General features: G+C 49.5%; 1 protein-coding gene across 1 annotated transcript; it reads right to left on the bottom strand.

The window, feature by feature from the left end:
• Positions 1-12,102: 12,102 nt before the first annotated feature.
• Positions 12,103-21,818, bottom strand: LOC144275790 (zona pellucida sperm-binding protein 3-like). The gene is made up of 10 exons (XM_077835330.1): positions 21,755-21,818; positions 20,260-20,453; positions 19,510-19,622; positions 18,333-18,424; positions 17,785-17,965; positions 17,185-17,293; positions 15,399-15,490; positions 13,926-14,023; positions 13,014-13,142; positions 12,103-12,308 (listed from the first exon to the last, which is right to left on the bottom strand). The coding sequence occupies exons 1-10, from the start codon at positions 21,816-21,818 to the stop codon at positions 12,103-12,105; spliced, it is 1,278 nt and encodes a 425-aa protein (XP_077691456.1).
• Between the last annotated feature and the right edge of the window lie 235 nt (positions 21,819-22,053).

Raw genomic sequence — 22,053 nt, 5'->3', positions numbered from 1 at the left:
AGGTGGTGGCTGAAATGCCTAAGGAACACATGCACAAGTATGAACTGTTTAAAACCAAGGTGAGAGTCCGAATGGGGCTAACACCCGAGCATTCCCATCAGCGGTTCAGAGCCCTAAGGTGGAAACCAGACGTGTCATTTACCCGACATGCCTACCACATTGTGAAACATTGGGATGCCTGGATATCGGGAGCAAGTGTTAAATCTCCAGAAGATTTGCCCTTCCTAATGCAAATGGAGCAGTTCTTAGAGGGTGTTCCTGAGGAAATAGAAAGCTACATCCTAGATGCGAAACCCAAAACTGTAATCGAGGCGAGGGAGATTGGAGCCAAATGGGTGGAGGTGGCAGCAAAGAAAAAAAACTGGTCGCAGTTGGTGTGGATACCAGAAGGGACAACCTCAGACCACACCCTACTACCAGGGGCAGGCCAAGGCCCCACCTACCCCCCAAGGAACCCTCCAGCCACCTTATTGTCCCGCCACACCGTTCTCCAGCAACCCCCTCGCCCCAGTGACCCGTCAGCTGGACGATGTTTTAAATGTAACGAGCTGGGGCATGTAAAGGCCAACTGCCCCAAGAAACCCAACAGATTACAGTTCATTGCACTGGAATCACACCAGAGGTCCTCAGGCCCAGATACCTCCCAGATACCCTTGGAGCAGAGGGAAACTGTGAGTGTGGACGGGAAGAAGGTCACCGCGTGGAGGGACACCAGAGCACAAGTGTCAGCTATCCATGCTTCCTTAGTGGACCCCAATTTAATCAACCCAGAGATCCAAGTGATGATTCAACCCTTCGAGTCCAACTCTTTCAATTTGCCTACAGCCAAGTTACCTGTCCAGTACCAGGGCTGGTCAGGAATGTGGACTTTTGAAGTCTATGATAATTATCCCATCTCCATGCTGTTGTGGGAAGACTTGGCCAATCATGTGAAGCAAGCCAAGCGGGTGGGAATGGTCACTCGCAGCCAGGCTAAACCAGCTGTCCCGCCTAGCTCTGTTCCGGAAACTTCGACCAGGACCTGGTCAGAGGTGATGGAACTGGACCCCAGGCCAAAGTCTGCAACAGCAGTAGTGGACCCAATCCCAGAGACCCAGATGGAACCAGCCCCAGAACCGGAACCGGTGGAACAACCAGCACCAGACCCACTGCCAGCACTGAACCCAGTACTTGCAACCTCAACACCAGAGGGCCTCACTGAACCTGAACCGGCAGCAGCCGATAACCCTACACAAGAGGCTCAGCCGGAGCCTGAATCCCAACATAGTGCACCAGTGGAGAGCGGTTCACAGTCAACGGAAACAGCCCCAACCCCTACATTGCTTCCAGAGGGACCAAGCCTAGGTCCACAATCCAGTGAGGAACTGATGTCTCCAGCATCAAGGGAACAGTTCCAGACCGAACAGGAAGCAGATGAAAGCCTCCAGAGAGCTTGGATGGCAGCACGGAGCAACCCACTGCCTCTCAGCTCTTCTAATCGATCCAGGTTTGTTGCAGAAAGAGGACTTTTATACAAGGAAACTCTTTCTGGTGGACAGGAGAAAGACTGGCATCCTCAGAGACAGTTGGTAGTTCCAACTAAGTACCAGGTCAAGCTCTTGAATCATAGAATCATAGAATATCAGGGTTGGAAGGGACCCCTGAAGGTCATCTAGTCCAACCCCCTGCTCGAAGCAGGACCAATTCCCAGTTAAATCATCCCAGCCAGGGCTTTGTCAAGCCTGACCTTAAAAACTTCCAAGGAAGGAGATTCCACCACCTCCCTAGGCAACGCATTCCAGTGTTTCACCACCCTCTTAGTGAAAAAGTTTTTCCTAATAGCCAATCTAAACCTCCCCCACTGCAACTTGAGGCCATTACTCCTCGTTCTGTCATCTGCTACCATTGAGAACAGTCTAGAGCCATCCTGTTTGGAACCCCCTTTCAGGTAGTTGAAAGCAGCTATCAAATCCCCCCTCATTCTTCTCTTCTGCAGGCTAAACAATCCCAGCTCCCTCAGCCTCTCCTCATAAGTCATGTGTTCTAGACCCCTAATCATTTTTGTTGCCCTTCGCTGGACTCTCTCCAATTTATCCACATCCTTCTTGTAGTGTGGGGCCCAAAACTGGACACAGTACTCCAGATGAGGCCTCACCAATGTCGAATAGAGGGGGACGATCACGTCCCTCGATCTGCTCGCTATGCCCCTACTTATACAGCTTAGCCCACGATCATCCTAGTGGCCATGCTGGGGTGAACAGGACCAAAGACTGTTTGGGGAGGTCATTCCACTGGGAGGGAATGGGCAAGGATGTTTCTATCTATGTCCAGTCTTCTGAGGTGTGCCAAAGAGTGGGAAAACCCCAAGACCAGGTCAAAGCCCCTCTCCAGCCACTCCCCATCATTGAGGTTCCATTTCAGCAAGTAGCGGTGGATATTCTGGGTTCTTTTCCGAAAAAGACACCCAGAGGAAAGCAGTACATACTGACTTTCATGGATTTTGCCACCCGATGGCCGGAAGCAGTAGCTCTAAGCAACACCAGGGCTAAAAGTGTGTGCCAGGCACTAGCAGACATTTTTGCCAGGGTAGGTTGGCCCTCCGACATCCTCTCAGATGCAGGAACTAATTTCCTGGCAGGAACTATGGAAAGCCTTTGGGAAGCTCATGGGGTAAATCACTTGGTTGCCACTCCTTACCAAACAAATGGCATGGTGGAGAAGTGTAATGGGACTTTGGGGGCCATGATATGTAAATTCATAAATGAGCACTCCAATGATTGGGACCTAGTGTTGCAGCAGTTGCTCTTTGCCTACAGAGCTGTACCACATTCCAGTTTAGGGTTTTCACCATTTGAACTTGTATATGGCACAAGGTTAAGGGGCCATTACAGTTGGTGAAGCAGCAATGGGAGGGATTTACACCTTCTCCAGAAACTAACATTCTGGATTTTGTAACCAACCTACAAAACACCCTCCGAACCTCTCTAGCCCTTGCTAAAGAAAACCTCCAGGATGCTCAAAAAGAGCAAAAAGCCTGGTATGATAAACATGCCAGAGAGCATTCCTTCAAAGTAGGGGACCAGGTCATGGTGTTAAAGGTGCTCCAGGCCCACAAAGTGGAAGTGTCATGGGAAGGGCCATTCACGGTCCAGGAGCACCTGGTAGCTGTTAATTATTTCATAGCATTCCCCACCTCCAACCGAAAGCCTAAGGTATACCATATTAATGCTCTAAAGCCCTTTTATTCCAGAGAATTGAAAGGTTTGTCAGTTTACAGCCCAGGGAGGAGACGACACTGAGTGGCCCGAAGGTGTCTACTACGAAGGGAAAAGTGCTGGTGGCGTGGAAGAGATGAACCTCTCCATGACCCTTGGGCGTATGCAGTGACAGCAGATCAAGGAGCTGTGCACTAGCTACACGCCGATGTTCTCAGCCACCCCAGGACTGACTGAACGGGCATTCTACTCCATTGACACAGGTAATGCTCACCCAATTAGGGTCCAACCTTACCGGGTGTCTCCTCAAGCTAAAACTGCTATAGAATGGGAGATCCAGAATATGTTACAGATGGGTGTAATCCGCCCCTCTGGCAGTGCATGGGCATCTCCAGTGGTTCTAGTTCCCAAACCAGATGGGGAGATACAGCATTTAGCTTACGGTAGTCCACGCAAAAATGTAACTCGTCCCGACAACTATCCAGTGCCATGCACAGATGAACTATTAGAGAAACTGGGATGGGCCCAGTTCATCTCTACCTTGGACTTAACCAAGGGGTACTGGAAGGTACCGCTAGATGAATCCGCCAAGGAACGGTCAGCCTTCACCACATATGTCAGGCTGTATGAATTTAATGTACTCCCTTTTGGGCTGCGGAATGCACACGCCACCTTCCAAAGACTTGTAGATGGTCTCCTAGCGGGATTGGGAGAATATGCAGTTGCCTACCTTGACGATGTGGCCATATTTTCGGATTCCTGGGCAGAACACCTGGAACATCTACAAAAAGTCTTCGAGCGCATAAGGGAGGCAGGACTAACTGTTAAGGCTAAGAAGTGTCAAATAGGCCTAAACAGAGTGACTAACCTTGGACACCAGATGGGCCAAGGAACTACCAACCCCCTACAGGCCAAAGTGGATGCTATTCCTGGGCAGAACACCTGGAACATCTACAAAAAGTCTTCGAGCGCAACCCCCTACAGGCTAAAGTGGATGCTATCCAAAAGTGGCCTGTCCCAAAGTCAAAGAAACAGGTTCAGTCCTTCTTAGGCTTGTCCGGTTATTAGAGATGATTTGTACCGCAATACAGCCAAATCGCCGCCACACTGACAGACCTAACCAAAAAAACAGCCAAATGCTGTTCAGTGGACCAAAAAGTGTCAGAAGGCCTTTAACAAGCTTAAAGCGACACTCATGTCTGACCCTGTACTATGGGCCCCAGACTTTTACAAACCGTTCCTAGTAACCGCAGATGCGTCCGAGCATGGTGTGGGAGCAGTTTTAATGCAGGAAGGATTGGATCAAGAATTCCACCCTTTAGTGTTTCTCAGCAAGAAGCTGTCTGAGAGGGAAAGCAACTGGTCAGTCAGTGAAAAAGAATGTTACGTCATTGTCTACGCTCTGGAAAAGCTATGCCCATATGTTTGGGGACGGCGTTTCCACCTGCAAACCGACCATGCTGCGCTACGGTGGCTTCATACTGCCACAGGAAATAACAAAAATCTTATTCGGTGGAGTTTAGCTCTCCAAGATTTTGATTTCAACATCCAACACATCTCAGGAGCTTCTAACAAAGTGGCTGATGCACTCTCCCTTGAAAGTTTCCCAGAATCAACTGGTTCAAATCGTCCTTGAGATGTGGAAAATAGTTAGTCTTTATACAGTTAGTAGTATATTTAGAGGTGCATGTGTTTTATTAACTCTGTTTTCTCCTAGAGCTCCAGGAAGAAATCCCAGCCAGCGTTTCACCCTATCTGTGATTTGGGGTGTGTGTCATAAATATAAAGGGAAGGGTAAAACACCTTTAAAATCCCTCCTGGCTAGAGGAAAAACCCTTTCACCTGTAAAGGGTTAAGAAGCTAGGATAACCTTGCTGGCATCTGACCAAAATGACCAATGAGGAGACAAGATACTTTCAAAGCTGGAGGTGGGGAGAATCAAAGGCTCTCTCTGTCTGTGTGATGCATTTGCTGGGAACAGAAAGGAATGGAGTCTTAGAATTTAGTAAGTAATCCAGCTAGATATGCGTTAGATTCTGATTTCTTTAAATGGCTGAGAAAATAAACTGTGCTGAATGGAATGGATATTCCTGTTTTTGTCTTTTTGTAACTTAAGGTTTTGCCTAGAGGGATTCTCTATGTTTTGAATCTATTTACCATCCTGATTTTACAGACGTGATTCTTTTTACTTTTTCTTCTATTAAAATTCTTCTTTTAAGAAACTGAACGCTCTTTCATTGTTCTTAAGATCCAAGGGTTTGGGTCTGTGGTCACCTATGCAAATTGGTGAGGATTTTTATCAAACCTTCCCCAGGAAAGGGGGTGTAAGATTTGGGAAGATTTTGGGGGGAAAGACGTTTCCAAACGGACTCGTTCCCAGTAACCGGTGTTAGATGTTTGGTGGTGGCACCGAAAGTCCAAGGGCAAAAGGTAAAATAGTTTGTACCTTGGGGAAGTTTTAACCTAAGCTGGTAAAAGTAAGCTTAGGAGGTTTTTGTGCAGGTCCCCACATCTGTACCCTAGAGTTCAGAGTGGGGAAAGAACCTTGACACCATCAAACAACTGAACTCTGGCAAAGCCTCTGGAAAGGATGGCATCCCAGCAGAATTGTATAAAGTAGCCACCCTAAGGCCATCAAGGTGTTTCATGACAACTTGAGTAGCATTTGGGAGGAAGAAGAAATGCCACAAGGCTTCAAAGATGCTATTATTGTATCACTGTTCAAATATAAAGGCAGCAAAGCTGATTGTGGAAACTGCAGAAACATTGCTCTCCTCTGTACAGCAGGGAAAATACTAGCTTGCATTCTACTGAACAGACTCATTGCAAACATCACTGAGGAGAATCTTCCAGAAGCACAGTGTGGTTTCAGACCAGGTTGTAGTACTATGTGTAATGCCGACAGACCCCGGTCGTCAGCAGGAGGGATTGAACCTCTGGAGCTTAGTGCATGAGCCTCTACCGCATGAGCTAAAAGCCAACTGCCTGTTACCTAAGGCTGTAGAGAAGACTCGTTTAACTTTCTCTCTAAGTGGTCTCGGTGCCACTAGATGGGTCAGAACACCACACCCAGGAGGTGTGTGGGTTACATATGGACATGATCTTTGTCATAAGGCAGGTTCAGCAAAAATGTTCAGAGCAGAACACGTACTTGTATGCAGTTTTCATTGATTTGACCAAAGCTTTCGATGTGGTCAACAGAGGGGGATCTATGGGCTATTCTGCATAAACTGGCTGCCCAAAAAGGTTGATACAAATCAACCATCTGTTCCATGACCACATGCCATTGCAAGTACTCGCCAGTGGTGACTTTTCCGATGCGTCTGAAATCTCAAATGGAGTGAAGCAAGGTTGCATACTTGTTTTTTGCGGGTCTCCTCAGTCATGCAACAAGATGACTTGGATCAGGTGATATACATCTGCTACCTACTCGATGGCTCCCTCTTTGAAAGACTCAGTGCTAAGACCAAGACACTGGAGAGGCTTTTCACTGAGGCCCTTTTTGCAGATGACTGTGCCTTGATGGCCCATAGACATGATGACCTTCAGATCATCGTTGATAGATTTTCTGAAGCATCTCAGCTCTTTGGTCTCATCATCAGTCTCGGGAAGACCAAGGTCTTGTTCCAACCAGCACCTCATTCCAATGCCCCAGTGCCAGCCATCTTCATCTAAGGCACACAGTTGAAAAATGTGGAGCAATTCAAGTATTTGGGCAGTACCATCTTGAGTAACGGTACCCTCAATAAGGAAATTTCCTCCAGAATTAGTCAAGCCACTTATGGAAAAGCTGCTAGGAAAAGGTGCATCTGATCAAAGGTAAACATACCTAGCCCAGACAGCACAGATCACAGCCCTCTAGGAAAAGGGGGCAAGGAAGCACTCAGTGCTAGGAGAGGGAAGTATCAGGTAACCCCAAAAAGGGAGCTGGATTTTCTGTATATGTACAGTCCTGGGGTTGAGAGACCACTCCCCAAAGGGCCAGCCAATGGGCAGGATCCCCCTGAACACCTATCTTGCCAGACCCTGAGGCATTAAAATTCCAGAAACATGATTAAATTAAGAGCCCACACAGAGGGGAACACTGGAGGGAAAGAAGAGCCAGTGATTGATTACATGGAAGAAAGTCGAAGGACACCATGTGTAATGAACAAACTAACCTCAAACTGAACAGATGGCATGGTATCATAAAGATACTTGTAAACGCACATCTGTGATACAAATTTTGGTATTAATGTTAAGTTTTGGGGATAAGAATTTTGACACAGATGTTAAACCTTATGATAATGCTACTTTATAATTAATACCTGTAAACAGACTTAAAGCATACCACAACAGAGAAACCATAACAAACCTGGTTTGCTGGGTGAGGGGGAAACTGAGGCACGCTGCCTCAAAGCCTTAATAGCTATTTCCTGAGGAGACTGAAACCAATGGGGCAAACCCAAACCCTAACGAAAATGGCCAGATCCCTCAAACTGACCCAGTATTATCCGAGAACAGGAAAATAGAAAATATGGGTAACGAACCACCAGTCTTAAGAAGGTCCCAGAGGTCTAATAAGGGTGTACCTCCTGTTAGACTTAGAGATAATTATGTTATTGATTCTATGTAGTGTTTTAATGAATATTGTTATGTATAGCATGAAGAAGTAGATGTGAAATGTTAAATATGTTAAATGTTCTTTTGCTAATTGTTAATGGGTTTTTAATATAACATGATGTGGATATATGGTGTTAATATGGGGCCCGGATGTACTGGTGTGAATATTGTGGCTGTGGCAGAATTCTAGCAAGGGGGAATGTACGGGGACTGTTGCCCCCTTACTAACATTCAGTGGGGGTGTTTTGTTTGGCTAGCTCCCAGTACTAAAAGGGGAAGGGTAGATGGGAAATCAGGACCCTGAGATGGACAGCCCCCAGGAACAATGGGGAGAGGCCAATGCTGCAGGTCAGCCTGAATGACAGGGTGGGCAGGCTAATCAGGGAGTCAAGAGGCCAGGGACGTCCCATCCTCCGTGTCAGCTGGATTTGCCTGGGTCAGACAGAGTGGGGCCGAGCTAAGCAGAAAGCAGGGGCCCAAGTTGCGCTGGGGAGCAGAGCTGGGCCAGATCCAGAGGGACCAGAAAAGCAGCCCAGAGAGAGCAGACCCTGTCCTGGGAGCAGAGCTGCAGCCCCAAAGCCAGAGGCGCAGCCCAGAGAGAGCAGACTTGCCCTGGGAGCAGAGCTGCAACAACCAGAGCCAGAGGGGCCAGAGAAGCAGCCCAGGGAGCTGGAGGCAGAGCAGCAGCAGTGCAGAGACCGAGTGGTGGGGCTGGAGCAGTCCGGAACTGGGTGCGGTGAGCAGCTGGGGAGAGCGAGGGGGACCCTGGGCAGCGGGCCCCGCACAGGGAAACGCCTCAGCCAAGAGGCTCTGCAGGCCAGGCTTAGATCGTAACCCCGACAGGGCGGGGGCGACACTGGGCAGAAGGGTCCTACCACTTAGAGCCTGAGAGCATGTGGCCACCACCAGAGCAAGTGTCCAACCCACAGCATCCCTGCAGCACAGCCAGGGCCGGAGCAGGGGGCCTGGGACTTACAAGGAGCAGACACTGAACTGCCTGGACAATCCAGAGACACCGTTTGTGATGTTCCCTGCCACAGAGCGGGGTGATGTGTTTCCTTTAACCTTTCCCATTTTTCCTTATTAAACTAATTGTTGATTAAATAAATTGTATTTGCTTTAAATTGTATGTAATGATCAGTGGGTCAGGGAAGTGTCCAGTGCAGAGAGAGTACCCTGCAGTGGGGACACCCTAGCCCCTGTCATAGGTGACCACAGTCGGGTTAGGGGGTTGAGCCCCCCAGGAATCCTGGGCCCAGCCTCGCTGGGGTTACGAGGCCTCTGCCAGACAGGAGAGTGGAGAGGAAGGCCTCCGGGTAAGGGAAGTGGGAGCGAGGACTCAGATCCTTCCACTAGCCTATTGCACCAGGGTAATGCAGAAGCCAGGAAAGTTCTCCACAAGAGCAGGGCCATTCCCCCGCTTACACATGGGCAGACAATACCATTAAAGTGGGAGTCAAATCTAGGCATTTCTGAGGAAGGAGGCAGAGATTCAGGTGCTGCGGCTGCTGTTGTTGGTGTGCGTACAAGCCCCTTTTCTTACCCGACAGAAGCATCGATCTCCTGTGTTGCAGTGAAGCAGCAGCAGCAAATGAGGGGAAATTACCGTGGCCAGCAATGAAACTGACTGGCAAAAGGGTGTTTACCTGCATGCCCTAGAGAGAGCACATATTTGTATTAAGTAAACAAAGGCTAACCTCCTCCTAATAGCAGCACCTTACCTGCAACTTGGACCACCACCACTAGCCATTTCCACACCAGAGTCCAGTTTAAATTAGCACCACTTTAAATTTGGTGAAACTGCTGAAAAGTTTGACATCATGAACATCTAGTAAGCAGTGTGTGCACATGTAAAAATGATGAAAGGGAGCATGGTCCAGTGCACAGGACAGAGGTCTACTCCCACCTCAGCAACTGACTTGCCCTGTAACATCATGCAAGTCACTTCTTATACTGTCCCTGATCAGCTTAGACTGTAAACTCTTGAGGGGCAAGGCTGGCTGAATGTTTGCCCAGACCCCAGCATGAAGGGACCACAGCTGAGATCAGGACTCCAAGGTGGTACTGGTATGGAAACAAAAAGTCTTGGTGGTGCACAAGTGTCATTTGTAAAGTCACGTGTGCACAAACAGCCAAAAGGGGCTGAGTACTTAAAAACTGAATGGTAACAGCCCATGAATCCCAGTGATTGAACCCGGTGACAGTCTGAACAAAAAGCTCCATGGGGGTGCTTAGTATCACACAGATTCAGACCGTCTAGGTTACAGAATAAAATCCCAGGCATGTCACTACTGATTAGATGCCCCATCTCTGAATAATCAGTTCATGCAGAGGCTGCTTTGCCTTCCCCCTTCTCTTAAATTGCAGACTGGTTTTAGCACTCAATACCCTTGCTCTACAACGGCATGGGGGCTTCAGCTCCCAGCTACTGCCCTGAGTCAATGAAGGTGCCTCATGGCAAGTCTGCTGCTTTGCTTCTCCTTGAACTCAAGGATCCTCAGTTTCTCCCCTGCAAGGATGGGTTAGGTACCACCCTGCAGGGTTCACAGCAGAGAGGATAGTTATATGGCAAAAGCAGAGGCTTGGCTCTGACATAAGCCTTCCATAGAGGAACTTGAGCAACTCAGTTTATGGACCTCATTAGCTACATTTCCCAAACAGGGCTAGTTGTGCCCTAGCACTGGGAGGTAATGTGGCCTAGTGGTTACAGACCAGGCCTGGAGCCTCAGACTGTCTAGGTTTAAGCCCAGCTTGGCCCCTGGATGACCTGAGCCAAGTCATTTCCCCTCTGTGCATCCACTTAGAGTGTTTGAGATCTAGTGCTCTCAGATGCTCTGATGGTATTTTGATAAACAGCCTGGAAATGCCTTTGAAGAGAGGTTTCCCCCCTATGATTGTAAGCTGAGGGTTGAGCAGGGCAGCCTTGCCCTAAATTTACAAGACTAGGGTAGAAGAGGTTAAGTGCAGAAGTTGTCTGGCACCATCTCCTTTTGAGGAAGACCCTGAAGGCCTTTTTCAGTTGTTTCCCCAGCTACAGTAGAACCTCAGAGTTATGAGGACCAGAGCTACAAACTGACCAGTCAACTGCACACCTCATTTGGAATTATGCAAGCAGCAGAGGAAAAAAAAGTAAAAATAAAAGGGAAAGTTCTGAAAAAAATTGACAAGCTATGGAACCTGTCTGTGCTGGTTTCATTTAAATTAAGATACTTAAAAGCAGTAGTTTTCTTCTGCACCATAAAGTTCCAAAGCTGTATTAAGTCAATGTTCAGTTGTAAACTTTTGAAAGAACCATAATGTTTTGTTCAGGGTTACAAACAACCTCCGTTCGAGGTGTTTGTAATGGAGGTTCTACTGTATTCTCAACAGCAGTTCAGCTCCTGTGGTTGGAGCAGTGAGTCCTGCTGCAGGCCAGTTACTGGCATGTAAGCTCACTGAGCAGGGTTTAAATTAAAAAAGGTTTAACTAGTAGTCCCCTCCAACACTATCAAATCCAGTCCAACTCTACCCTTAGAAAGCCTCTGTCAGAGCTACTTTCCCTAGATCAGCAAGGGGCCCCACCAATGCCTTTAAGAAAAAAAAACACAAACCAACCCCATGTTAAAAGATTGTCCTTGAGTCTTTTAAACTCATGTTGGCTTGCCCAATATTAAGTCTATTCAGGAGCTAGAATATTCTAATCTCACTTGTGATTTCCAGAATAGCAAAGAGGGTTTAGCAGGACACCACCTGCACTTGGACATTACCAGTGCTAAACTGGCTTGTTTTTTTTTGTTAAAGGTTAGACTAGTCAGACTGAGCCAAGTCCCTGACCTCCTCCTATGGGTCTTAACAATGACTTGAGTTACTGGATCTATAGCTGAAGGAGCAAGCCAGCTCAGCAGTTAGATCACATTTTAAGCAGGTCAGAGCAAGTTGGTCAGTGAGCTAGAGCATTTTGAGCAGTTACTGGGACACCAGAAGGTTTTCTTGCTTGACATCCAGCATATGGTGTGTCCAGAGCATGGCCTCTCCAGGAAGGGGACATTCCCAGAGGTTGTTAGTGTCTTGGTTCCAGTACTAATAGGGTCTAGGATCAAGCCTGAGTGAAGCTCTTCCACAAGGAGTATTTGGAGACTTGCCCTGGCTCAGGCTAGTGAGGGAATATTGGTAGAGAAAGATGAAGTTTAGCTAGAAAGCAGCATGAGATATTCAAATGCAGCTTTCAACTTGCTGGTCCCCTTCCACCCCAGAGGCCCAGGAGCTCCCAGCCCAGCCATAAGTGACATGCGCACACCAGCTGGATTTGTTAAGGTTTTACTTGGATTCATTCCACATCTGCATTAATGCTTGCACACTCCTGTTCTGCAGTAACCAGCCCCTCTGTGCAGGAGTCTGCAGCCTCCCTGGTTCTGAAACAGAGCTTCTTGTGATGGCTATTGTACAGGCAGAAACCCAGGGACACTACAGCAATTAGAGCAACTTCCAGCAGCAGGGCACCAACAGGAGGTGGCATCACACTTGGTTTCCCTCCTGCAAGAGGAAAGTGTCAAGAGGCAGCTGGACATTGACAGCTTATTTCCCCAAAGCCATCCATCCCTGCAACAATGGGCCATGTATCTTTTGGGAAACCCTTGGGTCAGGATGGGGTACAGGTGTGATGTTTGTGGGAGTTTAGTTATGTTGACAAGCCCATCATAATTGGGGTGGAAAGGACTAACTGCCCCTCACTGTGCTCAGGGAAGGCATCAAGCTAGTTATTTCTCCCCCCATTTTTGGCACCTCTGCCTCATAGAATTCTCAGGGGTGGCTCAGCTGGGCTTTAGACTAGCAAGCACCTGCTCTGACTTCCTTGGGGTTCTTTGCTCTTTAGAGAGGAGAAAGATTCCAGAGTGTACTAGGATTTAGAAGTTGGATTGAGGAGCTTGTGGGTGTCTAACTCCTCATGGAGAGGAGCTGTCTTCACCCAATGGCTCCCTTGGTTAAGGCAAGGCCAGTAGTGGGTGGGAAATCTGGAGGGGGTATGGCTGTAGCTGCCCACACCTACCCACTGAGTAGACACTTCAGTTCTCTTGAGCAAGGCACCAGACAGTTCAAACTCTGCTCCCCTCCCACTGAGCAACTGAGCTTTCTGGGGCTGTTGTACCAACTCCATTCCCTGCCTGTCAGGACTCCCCATTGTAGCCAGTGGTTGTCTGGTTGCTATGGAACACAGCTTCAACCCACGAGGGTAGTTACCTGTGTGACTCTGGATTGCGGGAAAGCCATTTGAGTCCCAGTCATAGCTTCCAGTCTTTGCAGCTAGTTTCTGCACCTTCAAGGGGCCAACAACAACAGCATGGACAAGTCCACCTTCCCTTGCAGAGCCTGGGGCAAATGGAGATGGGAAGCTTCAGACCCCTGGGGCAGCAAGTTATATGGGCCTGGCCCCACCTGCCATCACCCCCCCCTCCCATGAGCCTCCCCCAGCCCCACCTGCCACCCCCAGAGCATCCCCTGCTGCTCTGTGCCCCTTCACCAGCTGCCACCAGCTACAGAAGAAGCAACACCAGCAGCAGAGGGAAGAGGCACACATGTGATGGCTGCTTCCCCCCCTCCCCACCACAAGGGAGGCAAGGGGGCTTCCTAAACCTGAGAGGGGCCTGGGGAGAACAGGACTGGAGTCCTGTGGCCCCAGCCCCAGGGCAGCCTGCCTGCACCCCAGAGCTCTCCTCCCCAGTGCAATATAGGGAAACTGTTAGACACTTACTGTTTCTAGTACATATATAGGCTTACAAGCCATGTGTGGGGGTGGGAGGGACTTGGACCCCAAAATTTTACAAATCTGCTGCCCCTCCCAAAAAAATACTGAACAATTTATCTCTTGCTTGGCCAGGAGCTTGTTTACACAGCTGCTCTGAAGAGCTCAGCATCTCCTACCTCTTCCCTTTGCTTGGGAGAGAGCCCCATTACCAGGTCTCTACTTCACTAGAGCGGAGATGCTGGAATACTGATGCCATGTGACAATGAAAGCCACCTTTGCATTACAGGAGAAGGGGCACCCCAAACCAAGCCTGCCAGACTTGGCCAAGTCTCCACTATCAGGAACAATGACCACACAGAACATCCTGCCCCATCCCCACACACCTTCCTTCTCAACAGAACTGGTACCTTCCAGGTCTCTCTTGTGGCGAGAGGTTGTGGCTTGGCATCGGGAGTCGCAGCAGCTACAGCCAGAGCTCAGAGAGGGACTGTCCAGGAGTTCCCACCTGTTGGAGGAGAGTAGTACAAAGGTGACTCACCCCTGCTGATCAACATCTCAAAAGTTGATGAATTACATGGGATTGTGAGGTCCCTAGGCTCAGTCCCCAGGCAGCTTCTAACTCATCTGGGCACTGAGGCTCTTTCTGGAGAGCTAGGGCAAGGTTGAGCATCTGCTTGCAACAGGACTGGTGTGAAGATCAGCAGTTCTGTCCTAAGTGAGAGGCGCAGAGCAGGCATGGATGGTAGAGCTGCCTGGGAGCATTGTCCCTTGCAGCAAGGAGAAGTTGGGAGTGGTTGTAAGATACAAGCATGGTGTTTTAGGCTACATCTACACTGATCAGGGTGAGAATCCAGCTATGTACATATGCCCACTAACTTGATAAGCAGCAGCACGTGTATGAACAGCGCTACTATCCAGAGGACAAACCCCACCTGACTCCATGGGTATGCCTGTGTTACAGCTTTGCTATGCCAGCACTAGTGCCATTGTGTCTGGATGGCCTGGGACTCACAGCCACATCATGAGCTCTCGTGGGGGCTAGCTCTAGAGACCAAGGTTTGCTTGGCCAGCTGCTGGTTTGCACCTGAACTTCAACCAATCTTGAGTGTTCAGACAAAATTCATGGACTCTGCAGCATAAGGACTGGTCATTGGTCTGCCAAGGAAAAGTCCAGCACTGCATCCCATGGGGGCTATTAGTCCTGAGCATGCTAGAAACCCTGGTAAAGCTCACTACCCATCACAGAGGGAAGCAGGTAGAGATCATGTGAATTGCCTGGTGCCTTTCTCAAGGCAGGCCTGGATTCCCCCTCTACACTTAGTGCTTGGCCTGTTCTTTGTTAGAACAAATCTCACTACTGCAAGAGCAGCCTGTACGCCATGTTTCTAGGGGCCATGTTCCCACCCTCATGAAAGGGTTGTGGGGGGGGGAACACTATGGCAGGACCTTTCTGTCCTGCTTTGAACCAAGTCACTTTGGCACAGCACTTGAAGCTAGGTAGTTTCCCTTGGTAGGTTTGCAAGGGAAACCAGCCTTTGCCACCATTCCCAATCTAATGGAGTTCACCTGAAGGCTTTTAGTGTTGTCCAGCTAGTCCCACCCAGTTTGTTGGCTTTGCCATTATAGTCTCTCCACCAGTGAGGTAGGAGAAATAAGGGTAATGAAGAAGCAAGTGGTATGAGCTAAAGTTGCTTTGGGCACTAGAGCCAAGTTTGTTGTCCACAAGAGAGTCTCGAGGACTGTTTGCAAGCATCTCTGCAGGTTGTTCCCTCCTGTATGGCATGTCACTGGGACATACCCATGTACAACAACCAGATTCTGTTCTAGCTGATTTAGTTTTAGAGAATTGCAATTCCTCCTTCTCCCCCAAGGGTCCTTACCTGTTGGTGTCCCTGTGAAATGAACAGGCCTTCCTTGTGGGATCCATGAGCACGCTGGGGTCCCAGACCAGCACCTGGCAGTGGAGATAGATCTTGGGGGGTGGGAGGGGAGAGAAGAGAGCAGATTGAGATTATCCCCACTGCCTATCAGGAAGAAACATCCTTCACCCCCCCCCAGCTTCCCCCACCACCAGTGGTGTTCAGGAGAGGAGAAAGAGCCCTACTCAGCATAGCTGCTCTACTCAAGTGCAGTCCAGATACCAGGAGTCCCATTACAAGTCCCCCAGAGATGCTCTGGTTTGTGGATGGGTCCGTCATGACCCCATGCTTGCTATGAAGTTAGATGGGGCTTCCAGGCAGTTGCCTATTTGTAGCCCCTAAAATGCTGCATTCATAGAGGAATTAGGCATCTAAAGTAGCAGTTAAGTGCTTAAATCCCAGAAGCAGGCTTTACTAGGCTTCACAGAAGCCCCACTGGGCTGTCCAACCTATAGGGGCCTAACCTTGCTCAGGACCTAGATTTCTGGCCTAAGTTCCTTAGGTTTCCATCTCTGGGCATGCACACTGCAGCCCAATGCTGGGCATCCAGCCCTAGAACAATGACCCAGGGATGAGGTGGAGGACACAGACCTGCTTGTAGGGCCTAGTCTGGTAAGCTTGCTTAGCCCCTACCTACTTATTGGGCCCCTAGAGGCATCCTGCGTGAGACATCTGGGGAAGGAGGAGCTTCCCTCCATTTTTAGCCCAGCACTTGGGATTAGGAGGACCACTCCTCCCCCCCACACCCTTGAGGGTAGAGGGGATTTGAACAGGGACCACCAGGCTTGTCTGAGAATCCCAAGCCCAGCTAGGTACTTCCCTGCAGATGGGATTTAGGTGCCTGTCTCCAAGAGGGATAGGTTTTTAGCAACCCCCTCCCAGTGGCTAATTTCAGCCAGGAGCTGCCTAGGGTGCTGGTTTTTGTGAATGCTATTCTGAGGTCTCCCCTCCCACAAACCATCCTTGTAGAGAGCCTGGGGGCCAATCAAGCTTTGTTAATTCCAGTGACTTTCTAGGGGCAGCAATGCTCAGCATCACCATGATGAAGCTTTGCAATACTAGCCTTGGGTGGCCAGAACATCCAGCTCTGGACTAACTAGGCCACTTCAATGTTAGTGAGAGTAACAAAGCAGCTTGTTGCATGGAATTTCTTTTGTGAAGGCCTGTTTGCTAGGAGCATAGCTGATGCCCTAGTTTGGAGACAGGGCATGTCAGAGGCTAGATGCTGTCTGAAGGTGCCTTTCAGTGCTTAAGGCAGTGGTTCTCAACTCATGGCCTGCTGGTGGCCCAGTCAGCACACAGCTGCAGCCCATGTGACATCCTCAGGGCCATACATATGTTGTGTGGATGCAGTCCACACAACAGAGCTGCATGTGCAGCCCATAATGGTAAATAAGCCAGTGGTTCTCAACCTAAGGGAAGCATGCTGGTAGGGGAGTTAAATTTCTAGGCTTCACAGAAGTACATGAGAGGTGGAGTCTCCTCAGGTACTGTTTGCTAGGTTGTTGGATGATAAGTTGAGATAACTGCGCAGTTCTTAATGCATTGTGTGCCAGTTTCCACAAGCTAGAGTCTAGCTAAAACTAAAGCCATGAAGTATTAATGGTCTGGAGCCCTTCACCAACCCATCAGTGAAAAATGAGTTCTAGCTTGAGCCATCTGCAAGTTGCATTCAGAGCATGCAGGCATTTGACATTCCAGCCCTCGAAGGAAGCTGTACATCTAATTCAGATTCTTAGTTACTTACATCAGAGTCCACACCTACAAATTCAAAGGCCTGCAGGGAGAGCTGGATAGCTTCAGGGGTCTGTCTGGGCAGGAACTGGGAGTTTGCCACCTTACCATCCACAAGGCACCTGGAACAGGAAGACAGTTAAACTCACTGGTCCAGGGACTGTTAGGGATAGAAGAACTGTTTAACCCTAGGAGAGGCCTACTGCATTATTCTCTCTCCACTTGCAGTCAGTAGTTTAAGAGCTTCAAAGACCTACACCAAGTGTTACAGAGCAATATGAACATTAAGTTGCCCTAGCAACAGCAAAGGCTTTGGATGTATCAACTAACACTAGTGCCAGTGTGTCCAATTCTTTAAGGGGCCATGTGGTTACCAGAGGCCAAGCCAGACATCTTCATTTACTATTGTCTCTTGGTAGTCTGTGGCTTAGTCAGATCATCTGGAGTCAGAGACCAGCCTCTCTCCCCCAAATCTAGGATTTATGTAGGAGCCTTAAGAACCCAGCATGTTCCATTACAATGGAGTTGGGGCAGTCCCAGGAGCATGTTTCACACCTTACTCCACTCCAGACATTCAAGCACCCCAGAGCTGTTGTCTCCTGGAGATAGTTACCCATGGTTTGCAATGATGCTATAGTTCCTCGGAGACTTGCTAAGTTCTGGGGTTGGGGTGGCAGTGCACTCATCTACAAAGATCTGCAGAGGCTGGTGAAAGGAACTCTTTACAGAAAACTCTATATGGATCTGAGAGCCTAGGAAGAAGATCTTGGAGTCTGATGGGGCACTGAAGTCCACTGCAAGAAAACAAGAGTTAGTCAAAGTGCATGGTACAGAATGCTGGTCTCAGAAGGAGACTCCAAGCACAGAGCCTTCTGCACATGCCTGCAGGTTTTGGGGAGGAAATGGGGAGGGGTGTGTTCCAATGGGTATTCTTGGAAACACATTACAAAATCATGAGGCACAAGTCTTTGCCATCTCAGCTTCTAGGAAACTACTGAAGCAATGGTGCCAAGAGCATAAGATGCCATCTTAGAGAGGCAAAGTGAGTATTGAGGTGGAGGGAACTGGGTTGGACATTGCCTGAAGCTGCAGGAGATGCAGTCAGGATGGGCTGTGTGGGAGATCAGCTGGCACTGCCCACCCCTTCCCCAGGTGTCTTACCATTCATTAGGGTCACTGTGAACATTAGCACTCCAGAGGCAGACAGGTGGCCAGTCTCTGAAGAGATGTACATAGGAGTCAAGTGCCCTGCCCTAGGAGAGGCAGAAAAGGGTTACCCTACAGGGATCAGATTCTCATTCCCTCCCTAGGAAGAGGGAGTTCTCCCTGCTTGTATCAGGGAGTGCTAGGCCAGAGGCCATCTCAGCTGGACTGGAAAGCTCAAGTCACCCCAGCTCCATAGCTTACTTAACAGAGGCTGCTCTAGAGCTGGAGTGAAGCTGACACTGGGCCACCCCTCATGTCCACAGGGGGCTTGCATATCCCAGGCTCACTTGCAGACAGTTTTTTGCAGGGTCAGCTCATGCTGGTGACCCCAACATGTGCTGCTGTGAAGACGTGGCACAGCGAGTCCCACAAGCATCACTAATATAGTTTGACTCCCACTGGCACCCCCAGGCTGTCCCCTCCCACTGAGTCATTTCTCATCCACCTTCATTAGCTCCATCTTCCAGGTGGAGTCTCATTTGGATTCCTGGGCTCTAGACCCCCATTGTATTGGCTCTAGCATGAGAGGTCCTCAACTCCCTGGGCTGAGGTCTTGAGTTTTAACCTCCTGCCCCCAAAATATCATTGGAATGCATCCTGACAGGAGGGGCAGCATAAGACCCCCAGTCCATTCACAGTTCATAGAGGCTCCTAAACATTCCTATCTTGCACCCAAGACGAATGCTTTACTAGTTTGTTAGTCTCTAAGGTGTCACAAGTACTCCTTTTCTTTTTGCTGAAACCTGTCACTAGCACTAGTGTCCCTTTGTCAGCAGTACTCAGGGCTGCCTGCTACCCTTCCCACCTCATGCCAAGCTGCCTGGCTCCTGGGGGTATTTTAGGTTCTATGTTACTAGGGATATGAGCCAGGTTTACTAGATGGCAATAGCCAGGACAACTCATCCCACATGAGCTTGCTTTGCTCCAACCCTGTGATCAACATCCCTTTGACAGTTAGGGGTGCACATCACCCCCCCCCCCCCCCCCCCCCATCAGCTGGGTAGAGCCCTGTCTTGCATCCCTGCTGCTTTTTATGGGGTCCTATTGCCCCTCAGTTAAGCCCATGAGAGTCTGGGAAATTTTAGCATCAGTCCCTTAGGGTGCTAGCATAAGCCAAGTGCCGGCAGCTTACTCATAGTCAGTGCAGTTGATCCTCTCAGTGAAGGAGGTGGTATAGCGTCTGCCTGTGCCAGGGGAAGGCCTGTAGACCAGGTCTGTGAAGTATTCAATCATGTTCCCAGATGTCTGGAGATGTGTGCATGTGGGGGGGAAGAAATCAGAGAGGGTGGTGGTCAGCACTAGCATCAGTTACAGCTTCCTCCTGTAGCTCTTGGCCTAGCAAAGTGGGAGGGTTGGTTCATTGCTAAGGAAGTGAAACAGTATTTCTGTTCCTTGAGACAAGCCCTTCCCCTAAGCAAGGGAGAGATGCTGCTCCACACTGCCTCCCCCCCAGCATTCCCTGGCAGGGCACCAGTCTGTTACTGGGAGTATTAAACTGGGAATATGGACAGAAGCCCAGCTAGGTAAGAGCCACTTGGGAGGGGCCTTTGCCATTTAGCATTTCTCCCCTCTGCCAGGGGAGCCAACATGCTGTTCAGGTAGTGGGCCAGGACCCAGCCTCCCCCCGGAACAGAGAATCAGGATCCAAATCCAAAGTAATAGGCCCTTGGGATATCCATTCACACAGCCATCCCTTCCCTTGCCAGTTCAGCACATGAGGGGGGACACTCTCTCAGACCCCTCACCCAGCAGGAAGGCAGTTTGTTCTCACCCACACAGCCAGAGTACGCAAAACGAGCCAGCTTGCAGGCATCCAAGCAGCAGACAGCACCTTACTGCGCAGAACACAAGGCTGTGCCCCAGCTAAGGTTCTCTCACTCACCAGCCGAGAGAAGCCACAGTCCTTCAGGTGGTACTGGAAGTGCAGAAAGCCCTGTAGGTCGTTGATGGAGTAGAGGCAGCTGCCCAGGTGCACAAGTTGTGGATCCAGCAGGAGTCCATTTCCCAAGGGGTCTATCTTTACAGCCAGGTGGATGCTGGTTTTATTGCACTCGTAGAGCACAGAGTTAATGGGTGCTAGAGGAGAGTGAGCCAACTTGACATAACTCTCTGGGGAGGCCCCCAGAGAATCTTTCCGCCAGACCTCCTGTAATCCCACCAGGTGGCAGGCCCTCTGGACAAGAATGTCAGAGGAGTCCTCCTTGGGAGGAGCCATTGGCTTAGCTAGCAAAATGATCAGATAGCCAGCCCTTCAGAACCTTTGCTGTTACTAGAAAGGAGCCAGCACCTGGAGGTTTGACTGCCCAGGCTCTTTGACCTTCTAGCTAGAGGATCTGGCTTCAGTACCATTATCTGTTAATAACAGATTAATTTCATGCAGTTGGTTCACTGTTGGCCTCACTCCCCTTGAAGATAGGGGAGTGTCACCATCCCGTGGTCACAAATGCCATTGTGCTTGTTACTTTATTAAAAAGAAGTCTTTTACCCCCACCCTACCCATCACCTGGGGACTTCCAGGGAACTCTTAGAGCCTGTCCCTGCTGGTCAGGCTCCTTTAAGGAAAGGAAACCCTTCCTTGGTGCTCTGCAGCTGGAGAGCCCTTGGGCAAAATCATGGGTGCTCAGCAGCCAGCACCAACTGGGAGGGAGAGGAACAGGGCAGAAGGAGGCAGAGCAAGGGTGGGGTGTGCTCAGAGTCCAGGGGAGGGGCAGAAGAGGGGGCCCTGGGGCCCCCACCCAGAAAGAAGAAAGTCAGCACCTGTGGGGTAAAGGTTACAGCTGTTCAAGATGCTTCTGTAGCCAAGCATGAGACAGCACCAAGTTCTCATTAGCCTTCAAAGTGACACTGCTGTAGCTATCAGAATTGGCTACAGCTGGTGGTGAAGAGCTAGTGTTAGATATCACTCCCAGCAAAAGCAGGAGCTCACTCTGCAAAAAGGAGCTGGCAAGCCAAGTCTCGGAAATAGCCTGCAGGCAGCTTTCAGGTTGGGTTACTGCATTTACAACCTTAATTGCAAAGGTCAAAGGAGCAGGGTCAAAGCAAAGGTCCCCCTTTAGAGAGCAGTCAGCGTTGGCAGCTCTAGTGCGCCTAGAACTAGAGGTAGGACATGGGAGGTTTCTTACAGAGCCAGCCCCTGGAGTCAAGTTATTGCCTGAGACTCAACTTCACTGGAGAGCGAAGTGATTTCGTTGCTGAGACAAGCTTTGAAACAGAAGGTTCAAAAGCTAGAGGGCAGATAACAAGTGTGTTTAAAAACAAAATACCCTTGATTTTTGAACACTGAAGTTGGTATCACTGAGTACTGGACCTTAGCTCAGAACCCCCATAGGGGGAGCGGGGGGAGACAGGGACGGACAGACTTATCACCACACACTTACCTCTCTGAGCAGCAAGAGCTGAGCTCCAGATGAGCACCCCCAGAAATGCTTTCCACAGCCCCATGATGCTAGTAACCCACACTCAGGTTAGCAGGAAGGCAACATACCTCTAGCTCCTGGGGAGAAGCTATATATACCCATCTAGTGATAGGCTACTGCTGTGATTGATCAGAGCCACCTCCTTAACCTCCAGAAGCAGCCCCAGCCAGGAGCCGCAGAATGCAGCATTCAACTCAGGTGCTGGGCATTCTTCATCTTTCTCCCCATCAGGAGAGCCAGCTTTCAGACCCCCACAGACA

Source organism: Eretmochelys imbricata, chromosome 15 (genome assembly GCF_965152235.1).
Source record: "Eretmochelys imbricata isolate rEreImb1 chromosome 15, rEreImb1.hap1, whole genome shotgun sequence".
Lineage (NCBI taxonomy): Eukaryota > Metazoa > Chordata > Testudines > Cheloniidae > Eretmochelys > Eretmochelys imbricata.
Note: the sequence above shows the minus strand (reverse complement) of the source record. Positions and strands in the feature narration are given on the sequence as shown.